Source organism: Lissotriton vulgaris, chromosome 1_2 (genome assembly GCF_964263255.1).
Source record: "Lissotriton vulgaris chromosome 1_2, aLisVul1.2, whole genome shotgun sequence".
Taxonomy (NCBI): Eukaryota; Metazoa; Chordata; class Amphibia; order Caudata; family Salamandridae; genus Lissotriton; species Lissotriton vulgaris.
In genome coordinates, this window is record NC_141686.1 from 194,569,630 (window position 1) to 194,595,178 (window position 25,549).

Here is a 25,549-nt window from a genome sequence, read left to right on the forward strand (position 1 = left end):
AGCACGGCTCAGTTGACGGGACGATGGAGGTTAAAACTTGCCAGTTTATTCCACGCTTTCCCTTTAGGGAGCCCGCTCTGCCCTGATTAGAGCCCGGACCCCGGGATCCCACATTTCTCGCTCTCTGGTGGCTCATCAAGGCCCGGGCGCGGAGGGCGGGAAGCGGAGAGGGGGGCCGCCCACGCACACTCTGCCCTTGTTTGGAAGCAAGTTTAGCAGAGGATGTGGTTAAAATATCTAATCCCCACAGCTAAACGCACGCTGCTATTATTAAAGTCAGAATTTCTGTTTCCCTTTCCTTCAGGGCAGAAAGGACTCGTTTTTCCCTGCTTGTCCTGGTGAGCGTTAGCTTGGGCTTGTTGGAATAAAGCTCGAAGCCCAGAAGCATCCGACCCTTCGACTGGTTGTCGTCGGCAACAGGTAATATTTTTCATGTTGCTATGAAATGTTAGTAACGAGGTTTCTGAAATGTACGCGCCTTTACTACCCGTGCTAACTGTAATGAGAAGGGGGTGCGGGCGGCGCTGCGGATAATGACCTTTGTTCATTGAGGGCCGGATTCAACAAGTCTTCTGCGCGCACGAGTTGAAACATGGGGGCATATTTATAAAGAAGTCAGGCTGCGCCACTCTGAGTCATTTAAAGAGCCGAGGGGTGCGCTGTATTCACGAGAATACGGCGCACCCCTGTTTTTACTCCTGCGCTAAATAGGCTGCCTAGCGCCAACGCAGACACCCTTGCGCCATGGTGCAAGGGTGCCTGCATTGCAGGGATGATTGTTTATGTGCAGGAAAGGGCACCTTCCTGCGCATACACAATCATTAAAGGCGAGTTGCTTCTTTCTCCTCGTTGCACCATTCTAATGACTGCTTTCCAGTGGTGTTTGTTTTCTTCGTAATTCTGGGTCAACGTCAAAAAGCAATGGATGTTATGGTGGAACGCCGCCAGGAACACCAATTGCACGCCCTGTTGATGTAGAAAACTGCGAAAATGGGTACGATATTTGCAATGCGCCATTAAGCCAGGAAAAGTGGCTTAGGTCTGCATTGTAAATATGAAATAGGGCACTGTGCCACTGGAGCGTCATAAAAAGTGATGCTCTGGTGTCGCAATGCCCTTGTAAATATGCCTCATGGTGCGCAAATGACCACAATGAAATTCACAATTTCTGATAGAGAGAACATTTACCACTTTTACATTGTGCAGCGTGTATTTGCCAATGTTAATAATATTGTGTTTTATGTTGTGTTTCTTTACATACTTGTATCTTTTCTAAGCGCTGTAAATAAAAGTTATTATGGTTCGCATTTAAAGCTATTCAGTTTTCCCACTCCAGAAGTATGGAAGGCTGAAAGGCCCTGCCGGAGTTAGCACTGGTGAGCTGCAGACATGGGCGCCCGCAGAAATTTTTCCAGGGGGGGGCAACATGTTAACGTCATCACCATCCTCCGACATGAGGTGTGCCAGGTGGGGCACAAGACACACTAGGGAGAAGAACTAGAATAGACTCAATTAAATGCCAGGAATCCAGGACATCTGACTGACCCTGCCACAGGTCAACAAACACCACCTTTAGGGAAAACTCTAAACTTTCTGACAAGGTGCTTTATCTCTGTCTGCTAGGTGTGCAGACTTCCGGGTCCTCGATCCAACACTAACCAAGGCTTTCTTCAGCACGATTCGATTTTTATCAGAATGCTTTAAAACAGCCTATGATTAAAGCACCAGATTAAATATACTGTATGCACAGTGTATGTTAGGGATTATTTGTAGCACACATATTCACCAATATTGGCTTCTTGGTGCTAGAATTCATGATAACTTTTATCCAAAGTTAAAGCACAACTTCAAAGTTAGTAATAAATAATGCAGCAACCACACACGCTAGTGATTCGCAAATGGGTGCTCCCTTTACTAGAATTCCCTGGGCATTGCAAAATCTTTACACACATTCAATTAATTTATACAAAATAAAATGTATAGGTCCAAATGTTAGCTATATTTTTGAAAAGAAACTTAGAGTCCCTCTACGTGTAGTCAATGTCAAACTGACAACGTGCGCACGTTTAGGGATACAATAATGGCCAGCTCCCTTATGCAGAAGCCCAGCACCGTAAATGTGTGGCACATGCGGTGCCCGCAGCGGCGCACATCACAGGTCCAGGGATGCTGAGTCTTACACAGTGGTCGAAGTGGGGAAAAAAAGTAGGGGAACAGTGGGTGGAGAATCAGAGGGCGGGAATAACCCAAGGATTGGATCTGTGGGTGGAGCCAGAGGTGTGGCCAGAATGCGCAGACATCCCAATTTTTTTTATTCGTTCGGCATTTCACTGCCCAGTTTAATCAACCAATGGATACACATGATTATTTAAGGTTATAATGAGTTATTGACATTAAAATATATTCACAAAGTGGGATATGCTTCTAATAATTACAGAATGTACCAAATACGATAAAATGTGGAAGCACAAGCCATTTGTCTCCGAGCCATGGAGTTTTTGTCATCAGCACTTCACCCTTTTCCCACAACAGCAGTTCAAACATGAATGGCAAAATATCCTAGTTTGCAAATGTTTTCTCTAAAATTATGGCTCTGCCATATTTGCCTCATAATGCAAGTTCTGCTGCATAATCTGAACATTTAAACTAATAAATTGATTGTAGCTCAAACATATCAAAAGTTAATATAAAATGTGACGTGTGTTGCTGCGGAGTGGATGGCCTATTGTAAAGGTTGACTGGTCACCTTTCTCACTGCTGCGTTTGTATGTTACACTGGTACTAATAAGGCAAAATCTTTCCAGAGACTGTTAGCATGTGTACACACGTCAAAATAATAAAATATCTGAAAATATACTGCATTACGCTGCAGCCTTTTTTTTAATGCATTATTTAGTCAACACTACGGCATAATGTTGTCATCCTTTGCTACATAATTGTAGGAAGGTGGATATCTGACTATGGTTACCCCCAAACTTTTTGCCTGGTGTTTAGCTGGTTTTTGACTTAGTTGGCCTGGGATCCTGCTATTCAGGGCCCCAGGCTGATTGCTCTCTCCTTAAAATGGACTCCATGTACCTTAGGTGCATTACGAATTGGAACTGGTTCACCTTATGAGCCCCTGTAAGAGTGCACCCTAGGTGCCCAGGGCATAGGTGTAGCCAAGGCCTGCCAGGGGCTGCAGCATGTATTGTGCCACCCCTGGCCTGGCCTCCATATTTGACACAACTGGCTGATCACTCAGCTGGGGTAAGTCGGTGTAACCACCTCTTACTTAGGTACAGTATGTCTGTGCCTAACCCTAAACTGGACACATATGTTCCTATCAGCCACTCCTATGGAAGGCCTCATCAATCCTGGAGGCAGAGTGCTTGGAAATATGTGAGATGGTGCTCTGGCATGAGCTGAGCCTGTCTGCAGCTGTCGGGAACAACTCCCTAAGCTGTTCCGGGATATTGCCATACCATATACTCTTAAGTGCATTATAATCCTCGCGGTTAAATGCTATCTTTGGTTTGGCTTTATCAAAACATGTCGAGTAAGGTGTCATACGAATTGGAATACTATCCCCTCGCCAATTCTGGTGACGGGGATAGCATTCCACCCTTCTAGAGGGACACGACATGTGTGTAGCCTTAACCCCGGTTAAAGTTAAACAGAGCCTCAGCTTCACAAAATGGACGCTGCCACCACAGACACAAGTCTGGCCTCCTGCTGCTGACCGAAACTCGGCAGATGGTGGCCTGGACAAAGGGTTTCCTGCCTTGGGAGGTGCGAGCACCACCCCAGACAGGATTTTGTGTATTAGGTAGGACAGGGCTGAAAAGAATCAGACATGCCCGGGGCACACAAGGTGTCCCCGTGCATAGGCCAGTCCAAACCGGTTCTGGGGCCTTCCAGCCCCAGTCCTGGCGCGGAGCTGGACAAAGGAAAGGGGGTGTAACCGCCCCCCTTCCTGGTTCCACCCAGAGGAGGGACCTAGTAGGTGATCCACCCCCAGTTTGGGAATAAGAGGGGGAGCAGTGCCATTGCACAGCAGATCATCCCGAAATCAACTTAAAACTAAGAAGAAGACTGGACTTCGACATTCTGCTGCACAGAAGACTGAAGAAGAATCTCCCTTGTGGCCAAGGAGTGACCACCCTGTGAACACAGGTACCAACCAGCGACTCGACGCCTGCTTTGCCGCCGCCTCCCGCCGGAGACCGAGCCCAGAGCCCGACAAGAACCAGACTCCCAGACCTCTCAGAGCCCGATCCACAGTCCCTGCGAAGAAGGGACCCGTGGAGGCACCGAGCGACGTGGGACCGGACCTCTTGAAAGACACCCGACAAGCTGACTGCGCAGCTTCTGAGGTATCCTCGACGTTGTGCTTTGGGGATTGAGAACCCCCACCACCGAGCAGCCCTTGCACCGAAGATCAGCCCTCCAGCATCTCCACGATCTGCGTGGGGCCCTTTTGCATTGTGCCACTCGACGCGCCATTCCGGCCACTAGCCACGCGGCCAGCGGCCATCTTGGCGACGAACCCGAAGATTTAAACAGCAGGTCTGGTTGCTCCAGACCTACCCAAGCTCCTGTGAAAAGGAGCCCTCGCTCTGACCTTGCTGGTCCGAGTGAACAGCATCTTTCAACTCCTGCGTGGCTTGCATTTGCCAAGGCCTGTTTGCTCCGATCAGGTCGCCGACACCGCCAACAGCGAGAAGCCTACGTGGGACAGCTCGTGACCGACTCCTGGACGTCCTCGACCCCGGGTATCCACGTGGCTGCAGAAAGAAGCTACCCGACAACGCCTGTTTGCACCCGACATCGCCTGGTTCCAATCTGGTTCCACGGTAGTCACTGGCTAGTGACTTTGAACACTGTCCCCTCTGCTTTCAGGTCTTCAACTCTTCTGATCCACCCTTGGATCCACCGGAACTCTTCGCATCGAGCCGCCTGCAGCATCTTCAGCTCCAAGCACCATCGACCAGCGTGACGAAACCCGACACATCTTCGACCCTGTGCACCCGCTTCCTGTGGGTGAGGTAACTCAGCTCCGCCGGTGCTCCTGCACTGGTACACATCCCAAGGGCCTGTGTTTTAAGTTTCAGCTCCGTAGGTCACTCGGAAGGTTCCTAACTTTCTAACTTTGTGCTTTTTACGCACCATAGACTTTGTATTGAGAAGTGCGTGCACTTTGAACACTGCACCCGAGTCCCGTGGGCCTGTCCCGACTTAGTTAACTCCAGTCTCGAATAGCTCCAGCGATTCCCAAGGCCCTAGGCCTCTTCACTTTCCTTTAGGTATCTCTTATACCACTTATTTAGTATATGGTTTAGGTGGCCCCTAGGGCTCATCCATATTGTGCAACTTTTGTGTATTTTAAACTGTCTTGTGATTTAACGCTTGTGCTTCTGTGCTCATAAAGAGTCCAGGGGATTTTAATAGTTAATAAATCAATATATATTTTCAATATATATCTGTGTGGTGTCCCTTTCATTTGGTATTCGAGGGGGTTGTGTATGGTATAACAGCTGGCTTCACATGCCTTTCAGAGTTTAGCCTAAGACTGCTTTGTCCACGTTACCACTAGGATAACTGGTCTATAAGGTTGAATTACAACCATCATCATAAGGGTTGCTTGGCATGGTACAAAGTGATCACTAGAATTAGTGAGCATTATATACCAGGCCAACTTCTCACATTGGTGAGCAGCGGATTGGGATCTGAGCTTGCTGTTGTTTTACCATTACAATCTTTGAGATTATCATTTGAAAGATCATACAGGTACCTGCTAGGTACATATAAAACAAGACTAGTATACATAAGTTCTACTGAACTTAGTTGTTGTAGAGCAAAGGGAGTAGCACACCCTAGCTACAACTACTAGATAGGTTTAGTAGGTAAACACCAGTGTAGGTAGATTGCAACACATCCACCCACACTAGAGCAATGTCTGGAGCAGAGGGGTCCAGTGGACTTACTCCTGTTGAGAGTGACCCTCCAAGGGCACCATCCAAATTTGCTATTTTTTCCTTTAAGGAATTAAGACAGCTTTGTGTCTTAAGGGGTCTGAAGACAGGGCCTTCCCCTACTACAGACCACCTAAGAGAGCTCTTAGACCAGTCTGAGACTCTAAAGCCCTCCAAGGCAAACCCCACAGGGGATGCTGAAGGAGGCCATCCTTCAGAGGATGACACTGTAGACACCCCTACCCCTATCATCCTAGTAGATGAGGAAGCCTCCACCACTGGAGCTCCTCAAGTAGATGTAGAGGAAGAGGAAGAAGAAGAGGAGGAGGAGGTGGAAAGCAGTGAGTCAGATGATGACAGAGATAGTCAGGTGCTGGTCAGTAGACTGAACCAGGCTAACTTAAGTCAACTTGGGAATGAATCAGGTAACAACCCATTCAGACCCCCAGGTGGGCTTAACCAGGGGCATAGGAGGAGGAGGAATCACTCAGGTGAATCCAATACCTCCCATGTCTCTAGAGGCTCTCATGGTCACACCAGGAAGGAGATGACTAGCCCTCAGAGAAGGGAACATGAGGCCAAGATGAGAGAGGCTGAGCTTAGGATCCAGAGGCAAGAGTTAGAGGTTGCCCTGGCCAAGGAGAAACTTGCTAGAGCAAGACAGCCTAGAGAGAGTGGATTAGGATCCACTGGTGGCAGCAATATCCAGAAGGATAAAGACAGGTCCTTTGATACAAGAAACCTGAGTAAGATTGTGCCCCCCTACAAAGCTGGGGATGATATCCACAAATGGATGACTGCACTTGAGAGAGCCTGCATGGTACAGCAGATCCCTCAGGAGCAGTGGGCAGCAATCTTGTGGCTCTCCTTTGAAGGTAGAGGCAGAGACAGACTCCTCACAGTTAGTGATGAGGATTCTAGAAACTACATGGTCCTGAAGAGTGCTCTGATTGATGGGTTGGGCTTAACCACTGAACAGTACAGGTTAATGTTCAGAGACACCCAGAAGACACAGACTCAGGACTGGTCTGAATTTGTTGAGTGTGCCACTAAGGCTCTGGAGGGCTGGTTGCTGGGAAGTAAGGTTACTGACTATACAGGATTGTATAATTTAATTATGAGAGAGCAAATCTTAAGTAATTGTCAAAATCAGCTTCTACATCAGCACCTGGTTGACTCTGATCTGACCTCCCCACAAGAATTGGGTAGGAGGGCAGACAAATGGGTCAGAACCAGGATCAGGCCTAAGAACCAGGGTGGTGACCAAAAGAAAGAGACTACCAAGCCTCAAGAGAAGGGTGGGGATAAAAGTAAGGAAAAGACTTCCCCAGGGCCCCAAAACTCCAAGAATGGGGGGTGGGTCCCAAGACACTTCTACATCCCAGAAAAAGCCTTATTGTCATACCTGTAAACAGGTGGGGCATTACAAAACAGATAGCTGTTGTCCCAAGAATGGCAATAAGGAGAATATACCTCCAGGTAAGGCTCCAACACCTCCTGTCACTGTTAGCAGTGGTCCCCCAGGTGGTGGGAGCACCCCCAAGAATTTGGGTGGGTTTACTTTTGGAGGACAGGTGGACTCTGGCCTATCCAGGTCCCCTAACTCAGATACTCTTGTTTATGAGACTGGCATGGGGTTTGCCAATTTCACAGCTTGCCCAAACACTTTGAGCAAGTATAGACAGGAGCCCCTCATCAATGGCTTGAAAGTTGAGGCCTTCAGAGACACAGGGGCTAGCATCACCATGGTGGCTGAATGTCTAGTCCCCTCAAGGCAACTTTTACCTGATGCCAAATATCAGGTGACAAACATTGATGGCATAGAATCCAATCATCCCATGGCAGTAGTCAATCTTAGCTGGGGAGGTGTCACTGGCCCAAAGAGAGTGGCAGTGTCAGCAAACTTGCCTGTAGATTGCCTACTGGGTAATGATTTGGAAATCTCAGCCTGGGCTGAGGTTGAACAGCAAACCCATTCTAGAATGGTAAATCTCCATGGAAAGGTTAGTGGGGCTGTAATGGCTACAGCCCCAATTCAAGATGTCCTTCCTGAAAAGGTTGGGAGGGCTGAGCAAACCTCAGCCCCATCTTTAGATAACTTCCCTCCTGAAAAGAGTAGCAGGGCTGTACTAGTAACAGCCCATACCCAAACTGAGTCTCCTCCTGAAAAGGTTGGTGGGGCTGTGATGGCCACAGCCCAAACTCAAACTGATACCTGGGTAGTGAAGCCTGAAATGATGGATCACTCCACCCAAACAGAGAGCATTGAGGAGGAAGAGAAATCTCCCTCCCACCAGACTTTAGGAAAGGATCAGCCTCCTCAGGGAACTGATCTTACCCCTGATGAAGGAACTGTCCCAGAGGTTGTTAGGCCTGGCCTGACAGAGCCTCTGATGGCAGTGGACCCTTCTCAGGAGGGACCCAGTCTGGAGCAGGTAACCTGCCCCTCTCTACCTTGCCTTACTCAGCCCAGGGCTGCAGAGGACAAGAAGGACAGTGAGACCCAAAGGGCCCCCTGTCAAATAAAGCACCCCCATCAGCAGATTAGGGGCACCGAAACTAGTAGCCCTAGTGAGGTGCAAGCTTTAAAAACTCCTGAGGGATCCCCCTTAAAAGTAGTTAGGGACCTCCCCCAGATGGATATTGTTGGGCACAGCCAAACCTGGGACCCTAAGGGCCCAAACCTGACCTGTCCCTCCAGTAAGCCAAACAGAGGGACCCAGCCTCCAGCTTTAGGTAGCCAGAGGTTGACCCTGAGAGCACAGTGCAACTCAGTCAGAGAAAGAAAGGCACACATGGTGGAGAGTGATTGGAGGAAGCTGAGCCCTACAGAGGAAACTCACTTCAGTACTCCATCTCAACACCAGCCTTTGACTTTGCAAAGACACACCACAGGTAGAGATTCCCTATGGTGGAGACCCTCAGATACCTTTAGGGTGAGGGATTGCTTAGTGGACCATGAGACAGGGGGTTACCAAGCCAGAGCTGGTACTTCCTTATATGGCCACTTAGGCAATATAGGCTTACCTGGTCAAGGATAGCCTTATCTCCTTTCGTTTGGGGGGGGGTTATGTAGGAAGGTGGATATCTGACTATGGTTACCCCCAAACTTTTTGCCTGGTGTTTAGCTGGTTTTTGACTTAGTTGGCCTGGGATCCTGCTATTCAGGGCCCCAGGCTGATTGCTCTCTCCTTAAAATGGACTCCATGTACCTTAGGTGCATTACGAATTGGAACTGGTTCACCTTATGAGCCCCTGTAAGAGTGCACCCTAGGTGCCCAGGGCATAGGTGTAGCCAAGGCCTGCCAGGGGCTGCAGCATGTATTGTGCCACCCCTGGCCTGGCCTCCATATTTGACACAACTGGCTGATCACTCAGCTGGGGTAAGTCGGTGTAACCACCTCTTACTTAGGTACAGTATGTCTGTGCCTAACCCTAAACTGGACACATATGTTCCTATCAGCCACTCCTATGGAAGGCCTCATCAATCCTGGAGGCAGAGTGCTTGGAAATATGTGAGATGGTGCTCTGGCATGAGCTGAGCCTGTCTGCAGCTGTCGGGAACAACTCCCTAAGCTGTTCCGGGATATTGCCATACCATATACTCTTAAGTGCATTATAATCCTCGCGGTTAAATGCTATCTTTGGTTTGGCTTTATCAAAACATGTCGAGTAAGGTGTCATACGAATTGGAATACTATCCCCTCGCCAATTCTGGCGACGGGGATAGCATTCCACCCTTCTAGAGGGACACGACATGTGTGTAGCCTTAACCCCGGTTAAAGTTAAACAGAGCCTCAGCTTCACAAAATGGACGCTGCCACCACAGACACAAGTCTGGCCTCCTGCTGCTGACCGAAACTCGGCAGATGGTGGCCTGGAAAAAGGGTTTCCTGCCTTGGGAGGTGCGAGCACCACCCCAGACAGGATTTTGTGTATTAGGTAGGACAGGGCTGAAAAGAATCAGACATGCCCGGGGCACACAAGGTGTCCCCGTGCATAGGCCAGTCCAAACCGGTTCTGGGGCCTTCCAGCCCCAGTCCTGGCGCGGAGCTGGACAAAGGAAAGGGGGTGTAACCGCCCCCCTTCCTGGTTCCACCCAGAGGAGGGACCTAGTAGGTGATCCACCCCCAGTTTGGGAATAAGAGGGGGAGCAGTGCCATTGCACAGCAGATCATCCCGAAATCAACTTAAAACTAAGAAGAAGACTGGACTTCGACATTCTGCTGCACAGAAGACTGAAGAAGAATCTCCCTTGTGGCCAAGGAGTGACCACCCTGTGAACACAGGTACCAACCAGCGACTCGACGCCTGCTTTGCCGCCGCCTCCCGCCGGAGACCGAGCCCAGAGCCCGACAAGAACCAGACTCCCAGACCTCTCAGAGCCCGATCCACAGTCCCTGCGAAGAAGGGACCCGTGGAGGCACCGAGCGACGTGGGACCGGACCTCTTGAAAGACACCCGACAAGCTGACTGCGCAGCTTCTGAGGTATCCTCGACGTTGTGCTTTGGGGATTGAGAACCCCCACCACCGAGCAGCCCTTGCACCGAAGATCAGCCCTCCAGCATCTCCACGATCTGCGTGGGGCCCTTTTGCATTGTGCCACTCGACGCGCCATTCCGGCCACTAGCCACGCGGCCAGCGGCCATCTTGGCGACGAACCCGAAGATTTAAACAGCAGGTCTGGTTGCTCCAGACCTACCCAAGCTCCTGTGAAAAGGAGCCCTCGCTCTGACCTTGCTGGTCCGAGTGAACAGCATCTTTCAACTCCTGCGTGGCTTGCATTTGCCAAGGCCTGTTTGCTCCGATCAGGTCGCCGACACCGCCAACAGCGAGAAGCCTACGTGGGACAGCTCGTGACCGACTCCTGGACGTCCTCGACCCCGGGTATCCACGTGGCTGCAGAAAGAAGCTACCCGACAACGCCTGTTTGCACCCGACATCGCCTGGTTCCAATCTGGTTCCACGGTAGTCACTGGCTAGTGACTTTGAACACTGTCCCCTCTGCTTTCAGGTCTTCAACTCTTCTGATCCACCCTTGGATCCACCGGAACTCTTCGCATCGAGCCGCCTGCAGCATCTTCAGCTCCAAGCACCATCGACCAGCGTGACGAAACCCGACACATCTTCGACCCTGTGCACCCGCTTCCTGTGGGTGAGGTAACTCAGCTCCGCCGGTGCTCCTGCACTGGTACACATCCCAAGGGCCTGTGTTTTAAGTTTCAGCTCCGTAGGTCACTCGGAAGGTTCCTAACTTTCTAACTTTGTGCTTTTTACGCACCATAGACTTTGTATTGAGAAGTGCGTGCACTTTGAACACTGCACCCGAGTCCCGTGGGCCTGTCCCGACTTAGTTAACTCCAGTCTCGAATAGCTCCAGCGATTCCCAAGGCCCTAGGCCTCTTCACTTTCCTTTAGGTATCTCTTATACCACTTATTTAGTATATGGTTTAGGTGGCCCCTAGGGCTCATCCATATTGTGCAACTTTTGTGTATTTTAAACTGTCTTGTGATTTAACGCTTGTGCTTCTGTGCTCATAAAGAGTCCAGGGGATTTTAATAGTTAATAAATCAATATATATTTTCAATATATATCTGTGTGGTGTCCCTTTCATTTGGTATTCGAGGGGGTTGTGTATGGTATAACAGCTGGCTTCACATGCCTTTCAGAGTTTAGCCTAAGACTGCTTTGTCCACGTTACCACTAGGATAACTGGTCTATAAGGTTGAATTACAACCATCATCATAAGGGTTGCTTGGCATGGTACAAAGTGATCACTAGAATTAGTGAGCATTATATACCAGGCCAACTTCTCACAATAATTAATTCCAGTGGCCCCACAGCAGGCAGCACATGTTAAAAGTGCATGTGAATGAAGACGGGAGACTGTGAAGTTTGCGAACTTAGTTTGGTGTACGTGCAAATCCTGCATTGCCAATCCCTGGTGAGTTGCAGCTACTACTGCTGAAACAAGGCCAATGGAGGTACCTATCAGTGAGGCAGACTGGCCTCAAGGGCAGGGCTAGCCATAGCACTGGTGGTGTCCTGTGCATTAATGTTTGTTAGCCCCCCCCCCATGACCACCTCTGCCATGGATTCCCTCACTACCACCCTTTAACTGTGCCCCCCAAGTCTCCATAACCACTCTTTCTCTGATGCATTTAATTTGATTTACAGCGCCACTTATACCATTGTAGGGTGTCAGAGCACTTTACATCACACACATTACACAGAGACAATCACTATGTGTGTAAATCACTGTATAGAAAATGTTACATACGACTAAGGACTACAAGGTGTAGGAGTCACATGACAACCATACTAGTAGCCGGATTGTTTTATAGTGATTGGTCTGGAGAAACACAATACCCGGAATTTAAAACGTAATACCATGGTTGGGGGTTCTCCTTAATAATCAGAATTGATTTCTGTCCAAAAGAACACTTTTTGGGACATTAGGATAATCAAAGACGGGGGGGGGGGACATAATGCTCTAATGTATACCTTGCAGTTTGTATGCAGCTCTTAGATGACAGTTAATAGCTCACTGTTCTAAGTTAGGATTTTACCTTATAAACTGCAAGTAACAAAAGGATCTCTCCGACAAAAGCAGTAGTCCACTGACCTATTTACATTATGTGCACTTTGTGATCTGCATGGCGCATGTTCTTTGCAGCAGGTACATTAACCCTCTGAGCTACCTTTCCATGAGTCAAAACTTCCACTAGACAAAATTCTGATCTCTCTCTAGGAAGAAGATTAATCACCAGAGTCATCATGACATTTTTATTGTTGCCGAAAAGTGCTGGAGACCAGGAAGGAGGCAGCAAGCTTTTTTAAAACCAGAATATACTTGCAAACATGATGCCTCCACCTAAAGTCAGTACCCGGTGCGGTCACACTGGTTGCACCGCCCTAGAGCTGGCCCTTCTCAAGGGTGCTATGACCTCAGTGACTGTTGTTTTAGGGTGTGCTGCTTCATAGGCCTGCCCGCAAGACTGGAGGTGAACTTCAGTATGGATAGTGGTGGACAAGCCTTGAAGGTTAACCTACACTTGTCATGCTAGGGTCCACCTGCTTGTGCGAAAGACACCAGGACTTCTAAGGTGTTGCGAAGCCTTCTAAGGTCTAGCATGTAATTGTGCTCTCGGAGGAGAGTGGTCTGGTGGACTAGTTATTAAGGCTGAACCTGGTTCCCAGTTCCAAATTCAGCAGCTCTGACCACAGTGCCACATCCTCTCCCCCACTGAACACCGTACTGCCCCACTGAGAAAAACTCCCACTGTCTTCAACTACAACCCAATTGTTACCCGCTATAAACACCTGGATGCAGCTCAATTTAAATTACGCACTAGACAAGAGAAATATGTGGCCTACAAAAAAAAAAGTAACAACATCCTGGAAAAAGCAAACACTTATAGGGAAGGCTAAATTTAGCAAACCATAGGAAATGTAAGCAGGAACAACATGATTACCTTAATGCTTTTACACTCACTATTCAGTAATCATTGAGTGCTTTTGCCTGAAAAGTTAAGGACACGACTACAGGCCCCTGAATGGACCCATTCCAATGGTCATTGCTTATATCCATACAAAACGTAAGCAGTATGGTAAAAAGACCACATCCCTGGACGCAGAGCCGCAGCACACATTTTGTTTTCCAATGCACACATTGCAGTACCTCCAGGATTGGTGCACTAATTCCAAGTCCAGGGAAAACAAAGACAAGAAAACAAAAATAGCGCTTCACTGGCAAACTCTGTAAAAGTGGCGCTAATGTGTTTCAGTGTGAATAAAATCAGTTTTGCCAGTTTGCTACCACTCTGTCTTACTTTATTTAGTTATTTATCTATTTTTCATATTTTTAGCCTTTTATTCCCAATGCTGCACTTTGGAATTAAAATGCAACATTTCCAGCAAAAGCGTCTCTTTTTTGGATCCATTTCACAGGGAAGCAAATAAAAGAAAGGAGAGGAAAGAGAGTGAGAACCCCGTCTTCAAGTCATGGTTTTCATGGGCGTCTGCAGGGGGGCAAGGAGGGTCGCTCCAGGGGGGGGGCAAGCGCCCCTCCTTGCCCCCCCCTGCGGACGCCCATGGCTGCAGATCTCACTGGCCTGCAGATGTGAGCGTTCCCCATGCTGAGCGATGTGGCTCAGCTTCTAGGGCAACTTTTTTTTGCCATTTCAAATTCAGTGTAAGTCGGTGGGATGTTTGTGGGTGTACCTGCAAATGTAGGTGTGCTCCTAGAAAAGTCATACTTTGGTAGGTATTCAGCTACCGCTTTCAGGTAGTTGTCCACTTTCTATTGGTTACTTTAAATGCAGCTCAGGCAGAGCTGTGAGAGAGTAACGTAACACTGCGAATTAAGAGAATTTTGTAAAATGATTCAGCATTGTTTCCATGATGTGGGTTTATACATGCGAGGGGCACAGTTCTCAAATTTACATTAGACAATTACTCTGCAAGATATGCAAGTTCAGATTAAGCACCTCGACAGTTAACCATGATCATATTACATGCTGTTCGCTTTATCAGTTTATAGTCCAGTATTTGATAACAAAAAGATCCTTTTGGTACCCAGAAGTCATCAGTGGTCTGCGCATTATGCATCAGTGGGGGATTCCTTATTAAGTGAGTAACCTAAAGTGAAATCTGTCAGCATTAGAGACAGCAGAAGGCATCTAGAGTTGCACACTGATATTTCTTTGCAGAGAGGCAGAGGAAGCTCCTGCCCTCTTTCTGATACACTGTTGAGGCCCCTTGGGAGCAGTCTCTGGCCACCAGCCTTATCTTTAATGGGTGAAAGGGGGGTTGTGTCATGCAATAGATGCTACTCTGTACCTATTCCCATGTATACCTGATTTGTCTGCAAAGACGAGAACACTTTCCAGAGTCCTCGCACCAACCTCTGGCCGTCAGAGCTACTTGTGACCTGGGATTGTGCCTCCTCCCCTCGCCCGCCGGCCGCGTGTCCTCTGTGGTTGTAGGATGGAGGCACGCATGGCTAAACCACGCGTTCCTCTCCATCGCTGCCCTAACCATGAATGTGTCTGAACAATGCATTCCTTGAACGCGCATGCCTTTACAATGCAATTTCGTGGTAAAGGTATATTTGTGGTAAAGTTCACACCCAAGCCCTTGCCAATGAGCCCTGAAAACTACCCCAACCCCCTCCCTGAGCCATAAGAACTACCCCCCCCCCCTTGAGACATAAAAACAAAACTGACCCTCCCGAGCCATAAAAAATACCCTGATCACCCCTGAGCCCTAAAAGCTTCAACAACCCACAGCCCTAAAAATTACCCGATCCCCCCTTAGCACCAAAAACTAACCCAACCCTTAAAAACGACCCCCAAAACTAGGTCCCAGCCCCACTTACCTCACATCATCCTCTCCCGATCTTTCCTTCTTACTGGGCCCGCCCATTCCAGCATCTAGACCACGCATATGCCTTAACTACGCATATGCATGGGTAAGGCATGAGCGTGGCTGCACTGGCAGGGAAACGGCATGCATGGCTTAGTCTGTTTTGTAAAGGCCATTTCCCACCCTCTATGGTCATCTATCCAGCACCGCCCCTTCTGCCACCTGACCCTTCTAGACCTCTCAGTGTGGTGTGGCCAGCTAAAGGGCGGGAAGGTTAGTAGAGTCTTCCTTTGTCGTCTTCCCTTTTAAGGCCTGTTAGAGCTTGGAAGGACCTAGAACCATACTCTCTGTCCCTGGCCACATCTCCTTCTCAGACCTGTTCCATATATCTATTTCCTGCAGTCTACCCACATTCCTTCAACATGAATACTGATAGATGCCCAGGCTCTCCTTTCCTAATTCTGCTCTTCTGGATGGGCCCTTTAGAGCCACCTACTAGTGGTGGTGTTCTACCTCTTCAGGAGCCTGCCCAGTGGATTTCAAGGGTCTGTGCTCTGTGGGTGGAAAAAGAATTGCACCCGAGCATAGGCTACAACTCTCCAAGTATATGAGATGGCCATCTGCCTCTTCTTCGATAAATAGAGATATTTGACCCAAACTCTACTGAAATTCATAGAGTCAGGGGTCAAATGACATGGCAAATTCAGGATTCCCCTAGTCCCAGTGAAAACTGTCTGAGTTGTGGGAAAGGTGTTATCAGGTGGAGCAGGAGGGAAAGCAGAAGCACACAACGGCAAGACCTAGAATCATTCCCTATAGGGCTGTAAATGTATGTAATTGTATTGCGATTTATATAGCGCACATATCACCCGAAGGCATCAAGGCGCTTGCCTTGGGAACCTGTCCTGGCTTTTCCCTGTGAGATAACCCCTACTGGGCATCCCCAAGGTGAAAGCCAGGCATCCCACAGCGGGTGGGCCGCCGTAGTGGAGATTAGGCAACTATTGCCCAGAGTTGCAGCGTGGGACCCCATGATTAGAATCGGCACTGAGGCGAGAATTATCGAGTCCGTGGACATTTTGGGCTCAGGACCCTGCTGCGTCGGGAATTGAACCCAGGTCATGGGCCAGACCTCTGCATCAGGGTCTGCGCTCTAATCAGTGAGCCACACTCCTCCACTGCACACAGTTCTTTGCTCATCAAACATAGTTTGCACTCCCTTGCTATACATACAAATATAAAATACCCCCACTTCATACATTGCCTTGATAAACCCCACTTCCTTAGGAATTTCTCCACCAGCTGGGTCTGGTGGCATAGTGGACTAATGCACCAATGTAAGGGCCGGTGTTTGACCTTAAGGTCACAGGTTCAAATCTCAGTAGGTTCCACTAAGCCTTTCAACCTTCTGGGGCTGATAAAATGTGTACTATTGGGTAACCATAAACATCTGTTATTCAGTGCCAAGATACCCATGGGTGAACGTGCGCTTTATAAATACGCTGGATGTTCTCACGGATAAATCTAGACAGCTGTGGTCTATATATCATCCATTGTTTTAAATATATGATGTTCAACCTTCAACACAGTCGTTTTGCCCCTACAACATCTTGACTTCCTTTTTTTGATCCCTCCTTCTAAAAAAATGATGAGTGTGTCTAACCAGAGGAAATATTCTTCACAAATGTCAAGTCGTATAAATTACCACAAGATAAAATGCAACTGTGGCACAGCAAAATTAATAGAGCTATCCTGTAATAGACTGACGGGAATGGAGTACAACCAGTGCTCTGTATAAACCAGGGTGTTTTTTTTAAATAAATGTAAGCAAAATATATTTGATAGAAAAGGGATCTTTTTTCTCGTTGTAGGTTATTCAAGATCCAGGATATATCCTTTTGATGGAGTGCAATTTCCTGATCCTATTCAAAGAGAAAGTGCAGCTGGCCAATGAAACAGAAGGCAATTACTCTACTATAATTTGGGATATGGATTATGACTTATTTTACTGGATAAACTTTTTCGTTTCTCTGCTAGGATGCATCGAAAATGGTGTGGTCATATGGCTTCTTGGTTTCCACATAAAGAGGAACCCCTTCAGCATCTACATCTTGAATCTGGCCATCGCAGACTTCTCGTTTCTTCTCTGCGTCTTCTGTCTGAGTATTTTTTACATGGTGGACAATGATAATTACACCACTGGTGCTTGTATAACCCTGGAGTTAACACAGATGATTATGCAGTATGGATACAACACAGGACTCTATCTGCTGACAGCTATCAGTTTGGAGAGGTGCCTGGCCGTCCTCTGTCCCATCTGGTTCAAGTGTCGTCGTTCTGGACACCAATCCACTATTGTGTGTGTCCTGATTTGGGTTTTTGCTTTACTAATAACCCCGATGGAGTCGTTGATGGATTCAATATGTCCAGCAGTGGTATTCTTAAGCGTCATCTCCCACTGCCTAGTCTGTGTGCCACTCATGGTTATGTCAAGCGTGGTTTTGCTGGTGAAGCTAAAGATAACAGCTGTAAGGTCTCCTTCTTCCCAACTGTACGTGGTGATAATCACAAGCGTCTTCATATTTCTCTTTTTCGCAATGCCAGTTAGATTCTACTATGCATTTGAAATACTCTATAGTTCAGAAATACCTTATCATTTGTACCATGTCACCATTCTTCTCTCCACCATCAACAGTAGTATAAACCCCCTCATCTACTTATTGGTGGGCAGCAGGAAGGAGAAGAGGTTCAGGGAGTCTATCAAGGTTGTCCTCAGCAGGGCCCTTGATGATGATACCGGTTCAGATCATCATGTAAAGAACAACTCTAACTCACCCACCCCTACTATGAGCTAAAGGTGAAGAAAGAGATGAAGGGAATCAAATGAAGTTGAGTTGTCCAACCTAGTGGAACCTCTGCATCCAGTGTCCAATCCAGAAATACAAAACAGGTTTCTGTTGAAAGTGATGTGAGGAATTTAAACAATGTTTGCCTCAAAGAGACCAATATCCAATGAGGGATCCTGAATTACAATCCTAAAATATTTTTTGCTTGGGATGGGTGAAGTGAGAAACAGGTGTAGATTATTAATGTGTTCGTGTTTTACAAATATTCACAGGACAACATTATTTTGCACCACTGTTTCCACCTGATGGTGTTTAAAACATATATTTGATGGATGGCACTTCCAATGTTTTTTATGGAGAGGACTAATATTAGGGTTGAAAGGGAGCTCAAGTACCACCTTATTGTGGGTTCTTATGATTATGGATAGGTGAACTGATGTTTGATGTGCATGACAATGGGATTTGGTAAGTGACGGTGATTGATCACATAACAGAGGTCATGAGCCAGAAGTAGGGTTACCCGAACAGCAGATGGATTGTCAAACTTCTCCACTCTGTCTTTAGCAGCATACACGACTGCCTATGAGCAGTGGTATAGAATATCTCCCCAAGGACATGGAGATCCCATCACCTTTTTAAAAACACATACAGCATTAGGTGGTTCAGAACAAGTAATGGGAACATTAGCTAAGAATTCAGGTACTTTGAGCAAACTTACAACAAATGTATCATCAGCAGACAAAGTCCAGTAGACTTGATGAAAGGCTGATTAAGAAGTGGTCAATTCAACAGTTCAAACAGGACTGTTTTGCATAAAAATAGAAGTAGCTGTGTCATCAAATTCAAGCGAATCACAATTATTACTACATTCTAAAGCGTTAGTGGTGTACGGTGAAAGATTTCAAGTAGAGTAATATTACAAATCACCCAGGGAACTATGGCCAGTGTTGGAGAAACAAAAGTATTCAAAGCTGAGATATTCACAGACGTATATGACTGGACAATCAAGGGTGGCAGAAGCTAGTGAACTGGTTTTATTAGGCCGTGGTTTCTGTTTTTACGGCAAACAGGGGAACCACCATTCACAGTAACGATGAAGAAGAGCTTCAAACTGGCTCACATATTGGAGCTGGCAGAAGTTACAATTTGGTAGAAGACTGAAGAAGGTTTGCTGAGGATCATGTCTTGTTAAGATTAGAAACTAGTCGAAATGGAAATCAGACATAGGTGTGTCAGTCAAGAAAATTGAAGCCAAAACCTCACTTGTTTACCTCTTCTAAGGACTGATCGTATCAGAATTATTGAACTATAGATTTCCCTACGGAGAGTTTGGTGTGCCACACAGATGTTTGTTTTTAGTGTCAGTGGGGCAGTAATCCCTGGAGTAAGAGACCAGGTGATGCCACCACAGAGAACCCCATGGGGTCTACATTTATAGCCTTATTACTTAACACACATTGCCATGGATGGAAAGATAGACACCTATTTAGGAAAGGGGGCACCCGGTTTTGCTACAGTTTGTTTAACTTGCAATACATTTTATCAAGTAAAGTTGTGATAAATATAACACCTATGACCAATGAGGTTTCAGACATCCACATTGCAAACCGATGGCTCACTGAAGATGAGACTGCAACCAACCATACATTGACCATGTACTCCATGCAGTATGCTCATCTAATAGAAGGAGCCAGAAAATTTGATCGCATAACTCCCACCCTAAAACAACACCACTCCTTCCAACTGGACGTGAGAATTGACTTCAGGATTCCCTGTTTAACTCATAAAGCATTATATGTTGCCCGACCTCACTTCCTAAAGGATAAACCGCAATTCACCAGAGGCGCAGGAACAGAAGCCCAAATTCTAATTAAAAAATAACTTTATTAGGTTCCAGAGACCATAAAAGTGTCAAACACATACTTTCTGCAATAACATGTCCATATCGCGTAGTTCAGAGGCATAAATAAAATCAGTATAAAAGCAGACAAAAGATGTCATTAAGACAATTTTGGTAGGGAATGAAAACCCTAGCATCAAATACCCGAATGCAAGGAAGAGTAGCTATCTTGGAACTCCCAGCATTCATAAGAGTAAAAACCTCCAAACAGGCTTTCTCCTGCCTAGCCTTCAGACTGTGGAACTCTATCCTTGATCATACTAGACTAAACTTAACTCTTCCTCTTCCTCAAGCACCTTCAAGAAATCTCTTCAAAGTATGCATACCCAATAGTTTCTTATTTCCTCTGTTCCAGCCTTCTCATCTGTGTATGCTAAATGTTCTCTTTTCCAGTTAGATGTAAAGCGTCCTGAGGCCCTTGACACGTCTGTGCGATATAAATACTACAAATAAATAAATAAAATAATGGTCCAGAACTCAGTACCAAGAACACATCATCACAGGTCGACTCATACTCTGATCTATGGCACAGCTCAGCAAACAACAGCGCCAGAAAACTATAGTATTGTATGACTTTGGACCATACATAAATAGCAACAACATAATAATAATAATAATAATATAATAATAAATAATAATAATAAATCCACATTTGTAAAGCGCACAATCCCCCCGCAAGGGTCTCTAGGCGCTGGGGGCTGTTGGGAAGATTAAGCAAGCTATTGCCCAGAGTCACATGGTGCTGGGCTAACCTGCCGCCGGAGCTGGGGATCGAACCGTGATCCCCAGATTCCAGTGTCAGTCGCCCCGGCCGCGGCGCCACACCTCTTCCATGAAACATCTTTGTATGGACATCGAAAAGAAGTGACGCTCTACCAGGAAACATAATTCCACTGACGACCCACGTGTGCATTTCTGAACCAGTGACAAGGACGCCACCTTGTGCTTTAGTGTTTTTCGTTCAATTTGCTGCATGTTACTTACTACAACAATATCACCTGGTGGAGGAAATGAGGGAGGAATACTTCAACCCAACACTCAGTGATTTAAGTGCATTCAGCAATATAATTCGCCCACTTACACTGAATCATCTTAAAGACCAAAAGGTTATTACTACCCAGTGATCCACACACTATCTTCTTGGTGTACATTACAACAGCATTTGTCGGTTGTCTTGTAACAGCAATTCACACACGTTTTGGCCATACATTTATTTTTGCTCTCTCTTCAAATGCATATGGATAATTCCGAAGTTTTTCTTTTTCTTTTCACAATTTCAATCGCAAAAGTACTCTGAATTCTCTGCATACTCTAGTAGTTAGTTTGTTTGAAAGTAACTGCATCGATGTTTGTTGTCTTTCCTCATTATGCTGAAAGGGAAGTATTTGCAAGTTTGGACTTCTGACACAATGCTGAATGTCACTTCACCACATTTGTGCTCGACTCATCTAGGTGAACGTTAATTGGTTGGAGCAAATGGAGGATTTTTTTTCAAAATTACACAGCAGCATGTGGTCTAAGCAGAGGTCTTGAGAGGAAAATATCTTTGCTACAGCACTGTTTGGGTGTAGACGGACAGGAAGTGTTAGAGCATTTGCCTGATTTACAGGCAGAATAACTTTGAGGTTTAAATGCATATGACATATGTATCTAACAAAAAATATTTATTTCCTACCATTAATTAGTATAATCTTAAAATGCTACCATTTTGTAAGAGTATACAAAAAGAAGGAGAGACGGTGGAAGTTTGTGTCTGCCCTTGGGAAAGTATATGCTACCTGCAAGTTTGGAGGCTTGTTCTATGAACATATCAGGGTTTCTACTCACTTTTAATATAAATAAAACCTGGTAGGAAATCTGGTTAAAAGATGATCCTCCTCTTACTGAAGTGTTGGTAGAAGCAAAAAAATATAACAAATGATGATTTATGTGAGAGTTTAAAAAAATTAAAACAAATATCTGGGGAATGCCATAAAACAGAAAACAATAGGATACCAATATAGGAGCAGAGAGGGATTTCAAGGGTCGGTGGTTTCACTAAGGACTACGAGGACATATAGCTCACTCCAAAGTTTGTCCTGTGATCAGAGCTCCCTGCAACAAATGTGGTAAGAAAGGTCACTCTATGGTTTGCTGTAGAAGTAATAAAGTAGTCCAATAGAAAAACAGAGCATTGACAGAAGTGTGTGACAAGATAGTTCTCGAAATGGGTAATAAGAATCCAGGTACCCTTAGGGTGAAAGTGAGACATGAAGGTGTTAAAGTTGAGTTCATGTGTTTCTCCTTGACAATTGACCATTGTTTCTGAACAAATGATTAAAGTTTTGTTTGGAGGAAAAGTAAGTCTGTAAGAACGGATATTAATCCTGGGGGTATAAACGACAACACATAAAATTGAGAGGATGTTTCCAAGGTGAGACCTACTACAGGGATAGGTTTGCCATAGGAACAATGTATGTTTCTATTAACGGGAACAGCATAGTAGATTGGTCAGTACAAAAAGATTTAGGGGTGTATTTAGATCCCAATGCTAAACCTCAAGTTCAAATATAGTTGGTAAAAAATCAAATAGCATTTGATAAACAATTTCGAATCAGAAATTAAGCTGTTGCTGTAGTATTCTGAGTAAGTAAATTACCACTCAGTGTGCAGGGAGCGGTAAGGTACACAAGCAATTATGCACAAAGTGGCTCATACATGTGATGTGAAGATCCAGTTGTGTGTGAATATGAGAGCTTTAAATAAAGTAGGTGTAGTAGATAAATTGCCTCTACCTAACAATTTGGCGAAGGTAGCGACCCTAGCTGGTGCAAAGGTTTTCTCAATATTGGACTTGGCATCAGCTTGACTCCCGGTGGGTGTACATCCAGAGTCTCAAGAGTTAACCACCTTACCATGCCTGTGGGAGCATACAACTTTAACCACATGCTGTTTCGGGTGGCTTTGACATCCTCTTTTTTCTAGAGAATTATGTCATCAATATTGGCATTTATACCTGGTGTGTTTTACTATCACGATGAAATGCTACAATGTGCGAGTATTAAGACGCAACATGATGAGAGGGTGAAGATGCTGTTAAGAAAATTAAATTCTTAAAGTATGACCTGACAATCAAGGTAAAGGATGTAAGTTTGGAAGTAATGAAAACTATCTTTGGCACAGCATTACAGGTAATTGAACCCAAGAGAAATGGTTGTGCATAAAAATAAGGATGAGGTGCTCCTTGTTGGGGATAGTGGGATTCTACTGCGAGTTCATTGAACATTTGGCAAGGAGAACATTTACCATGAGAAACGTGATAAAGAACAAGGTTTTGTTTAAATGCAACATTGCATGTGAAAAAGAATACAATAGCATCAAGAGTTGTCTATTTAGCCCAGATTGAAAGCTTTTATCCCGGGTCGTAAATTCAGTGACAATCAACACCACCTCAAAAGTTTTGGCAGCAGTTCTGATACAGAATAGTGTGATTGTATCGTTCAGCGATCGATTATTATGCCACAGAGAAGGAGTTATTAACTGTACATTAGATTTTGAACACGTTTAGAACTTTCTTATGGGGCACAACAATTTGTCATGCATTTATCGGATCATTTTTATATAATAACTTTGACATCTTTTTATCGCATTACAGCAGTTCTTTGTCAAATAGTCCTTTTTTATTTCTTATTATTATATATTTATTTCTGACTCTTATGTATTGCTACTGTATTCTAATATTTTTCTTTTTATCTATAATAAAAATATTTGAACACAAGAAATTTCTTCTGGGGCACAACAGTTAAGGTATGCATGGATTATAAACCTTTAAGGACATTGTTTAGAAAGATTACGCTTGAAGCACTGACTGGTAGGCGTTGACGGTGAGTGATAAACTGGCAGGAGTACACATTTGAAGTAGAGGATTCAAAAAGAGAGCAGGAAATTGCTTGTCCCTGATAGTGGATGTTTCTGTCAGAAACATGGATGCACATGATTTGCAGGAGGTAGAAGAATGGTTTATGGAGAATTGGTGTGTGGTCATCGAGGATTTAGTTTCAGAAGAAGAGCGCAAAGAAGCATTGGTTAGAGACAACATTTTGAGGAAAGAATATACTTACCAATGGGTAGAAATGAGAGGAAGTGTGGGAGCCCTTAAGATCGTTTTGGATGGTCAGAGAAGAGTTGGCAGAGGTTGATGGATATTTGTTTAGGGCTACTAAATTCACTTCACTTGGTGTATTGCTGGAGAGACTGAACAATATGGCATACGAGGGGCATTTTGGTATTTACAAGATGAAAGAAATATTAAGATAGGATTTCTGTTGGCCAGGAAAGGATGTTCTGTCATGCATTGCTGTGAACTATTGACGGGTGAAGTCAACGTCCGTGTATTAGGCTCGGTGGAATCCTTTTCCAAATGACCAGAGATAAAGTGTGTCTCTGACATCAGCACCAAAAGTATGATCCCATTTTTTAGAAACAATATTCTCTAAAGAAGGGCTTCCTACTTAAATTTTCACTGACAAAGGGATGCAGTTCTGTTTGAAGGAAATGCAAATGTACTTGGAAACTAATGGTATTGTACACTACTGTTGTGCCCTATATCATACATAAACTAATGGGGATATTGAAAGGCTTAGTAAACACTCAAAGAATGCATTCACCTGACTAGAAGCATTGGATTGGAATGGAGGGATTAACTAATAAAACCTCTTGTTTCTTATCGCCTAAGTCCTCACCAAGTTTCTGATAAATCTCCCTTTGAGCTATCAGGGGCAGTAAGCCTAACTCTAAACATGTTCCAGAATGGATGGAAGTAGCGGAAAGGGTAGGTGAATGTGTGTACAGCTTATTCCTTGATGCATATAGAACTGAGTTTACAGAGGAGATGCAAAGAAGAGTATGGTGTTTAAATAACTGTTTTGGTGAGAGTGAAAGAAAAATTGGGTGAAGATGAAAGATCCCACAGGAGTGGGCTGTCTAAGTTTATCAGACCCATAAAAGTAGGTACGCGGTTCTGAAATGCATCAAACCACAAGATGGGACCATTATCAAGTTAGGAAGAATTGCCAATTGTTTTGGGTTTGATATTGATGGTTCTAGTAAAGTATGTGATGGCAGTAAAAATAGTGATGGTACAAAAGGGGGTGGTGATGGACTGAGCATCTGAATCAATCAAACACTCACACCCAGTCAAAAGATCTGGGTTGAATCCATCACCGTTCTTTAGCCCACTCTGCCACCCCAGTTCAGACATGGCTATATGCAAATCAGTCTGACCCTGTGCACCATGGGAACAGTCCAGCCCGAACTGCCAAGCCATGTCTTCCCTGGACCGTAAACAAGCTTCCGAGGACCGGTTTCTGGCATTCCAGCCGTCTTCAACCCGGCTTGTTTGAATCCACTGGCAAAGTGAGCTAGAGACTCACGTCTGAGCATACCCTGCCACACTTATGGCAGCCAAAAGCGGTACAAAAGGGGGTGGTGATGGACTGAGCA

At 45.6% G+C, this 25,549-nt stretch overlaps 1 protein-coding gene across 1 annotated transcript; it reads left to right on the top strand.

Annotated features, from left to right (window-relative positions):
• Window positions 1-247: 247 nt before the first annotated feature.
• On the top strand, window positions 248-20,667 carry LOC147734898 (proto-oncogene Mas-like). Its single transcript, XM_086953091.1, has 2 exons — window positions 248-420; window positions 17,194-20,667. The coding sequence occupies exon 2, from the start codon at window positions 17,224-17,226 to the stop codon at window positions 18,175-18,177; it is 954 nt and encodes a 317-aa protein (XP_086809217.1). The 5' UTR covers window positions 248-420; window positions 17,194-17,223; the 3' UTR covers window positions 18,178-20,667.
• The last annotated feature ends 4,882 nt before the right edge of the window (window positions 20,668-25,549 follow it).

Bases quoted from the DNA above. Each gene is read 5' to 3' on its own strand.
- LOC147734898 (XM_086953091.1), top strand. From the start codon at position 17,224: ATGGAGTGCAATTTCCTGATCCTATTCAAAGAGAAAGTGCAGCTGGCC.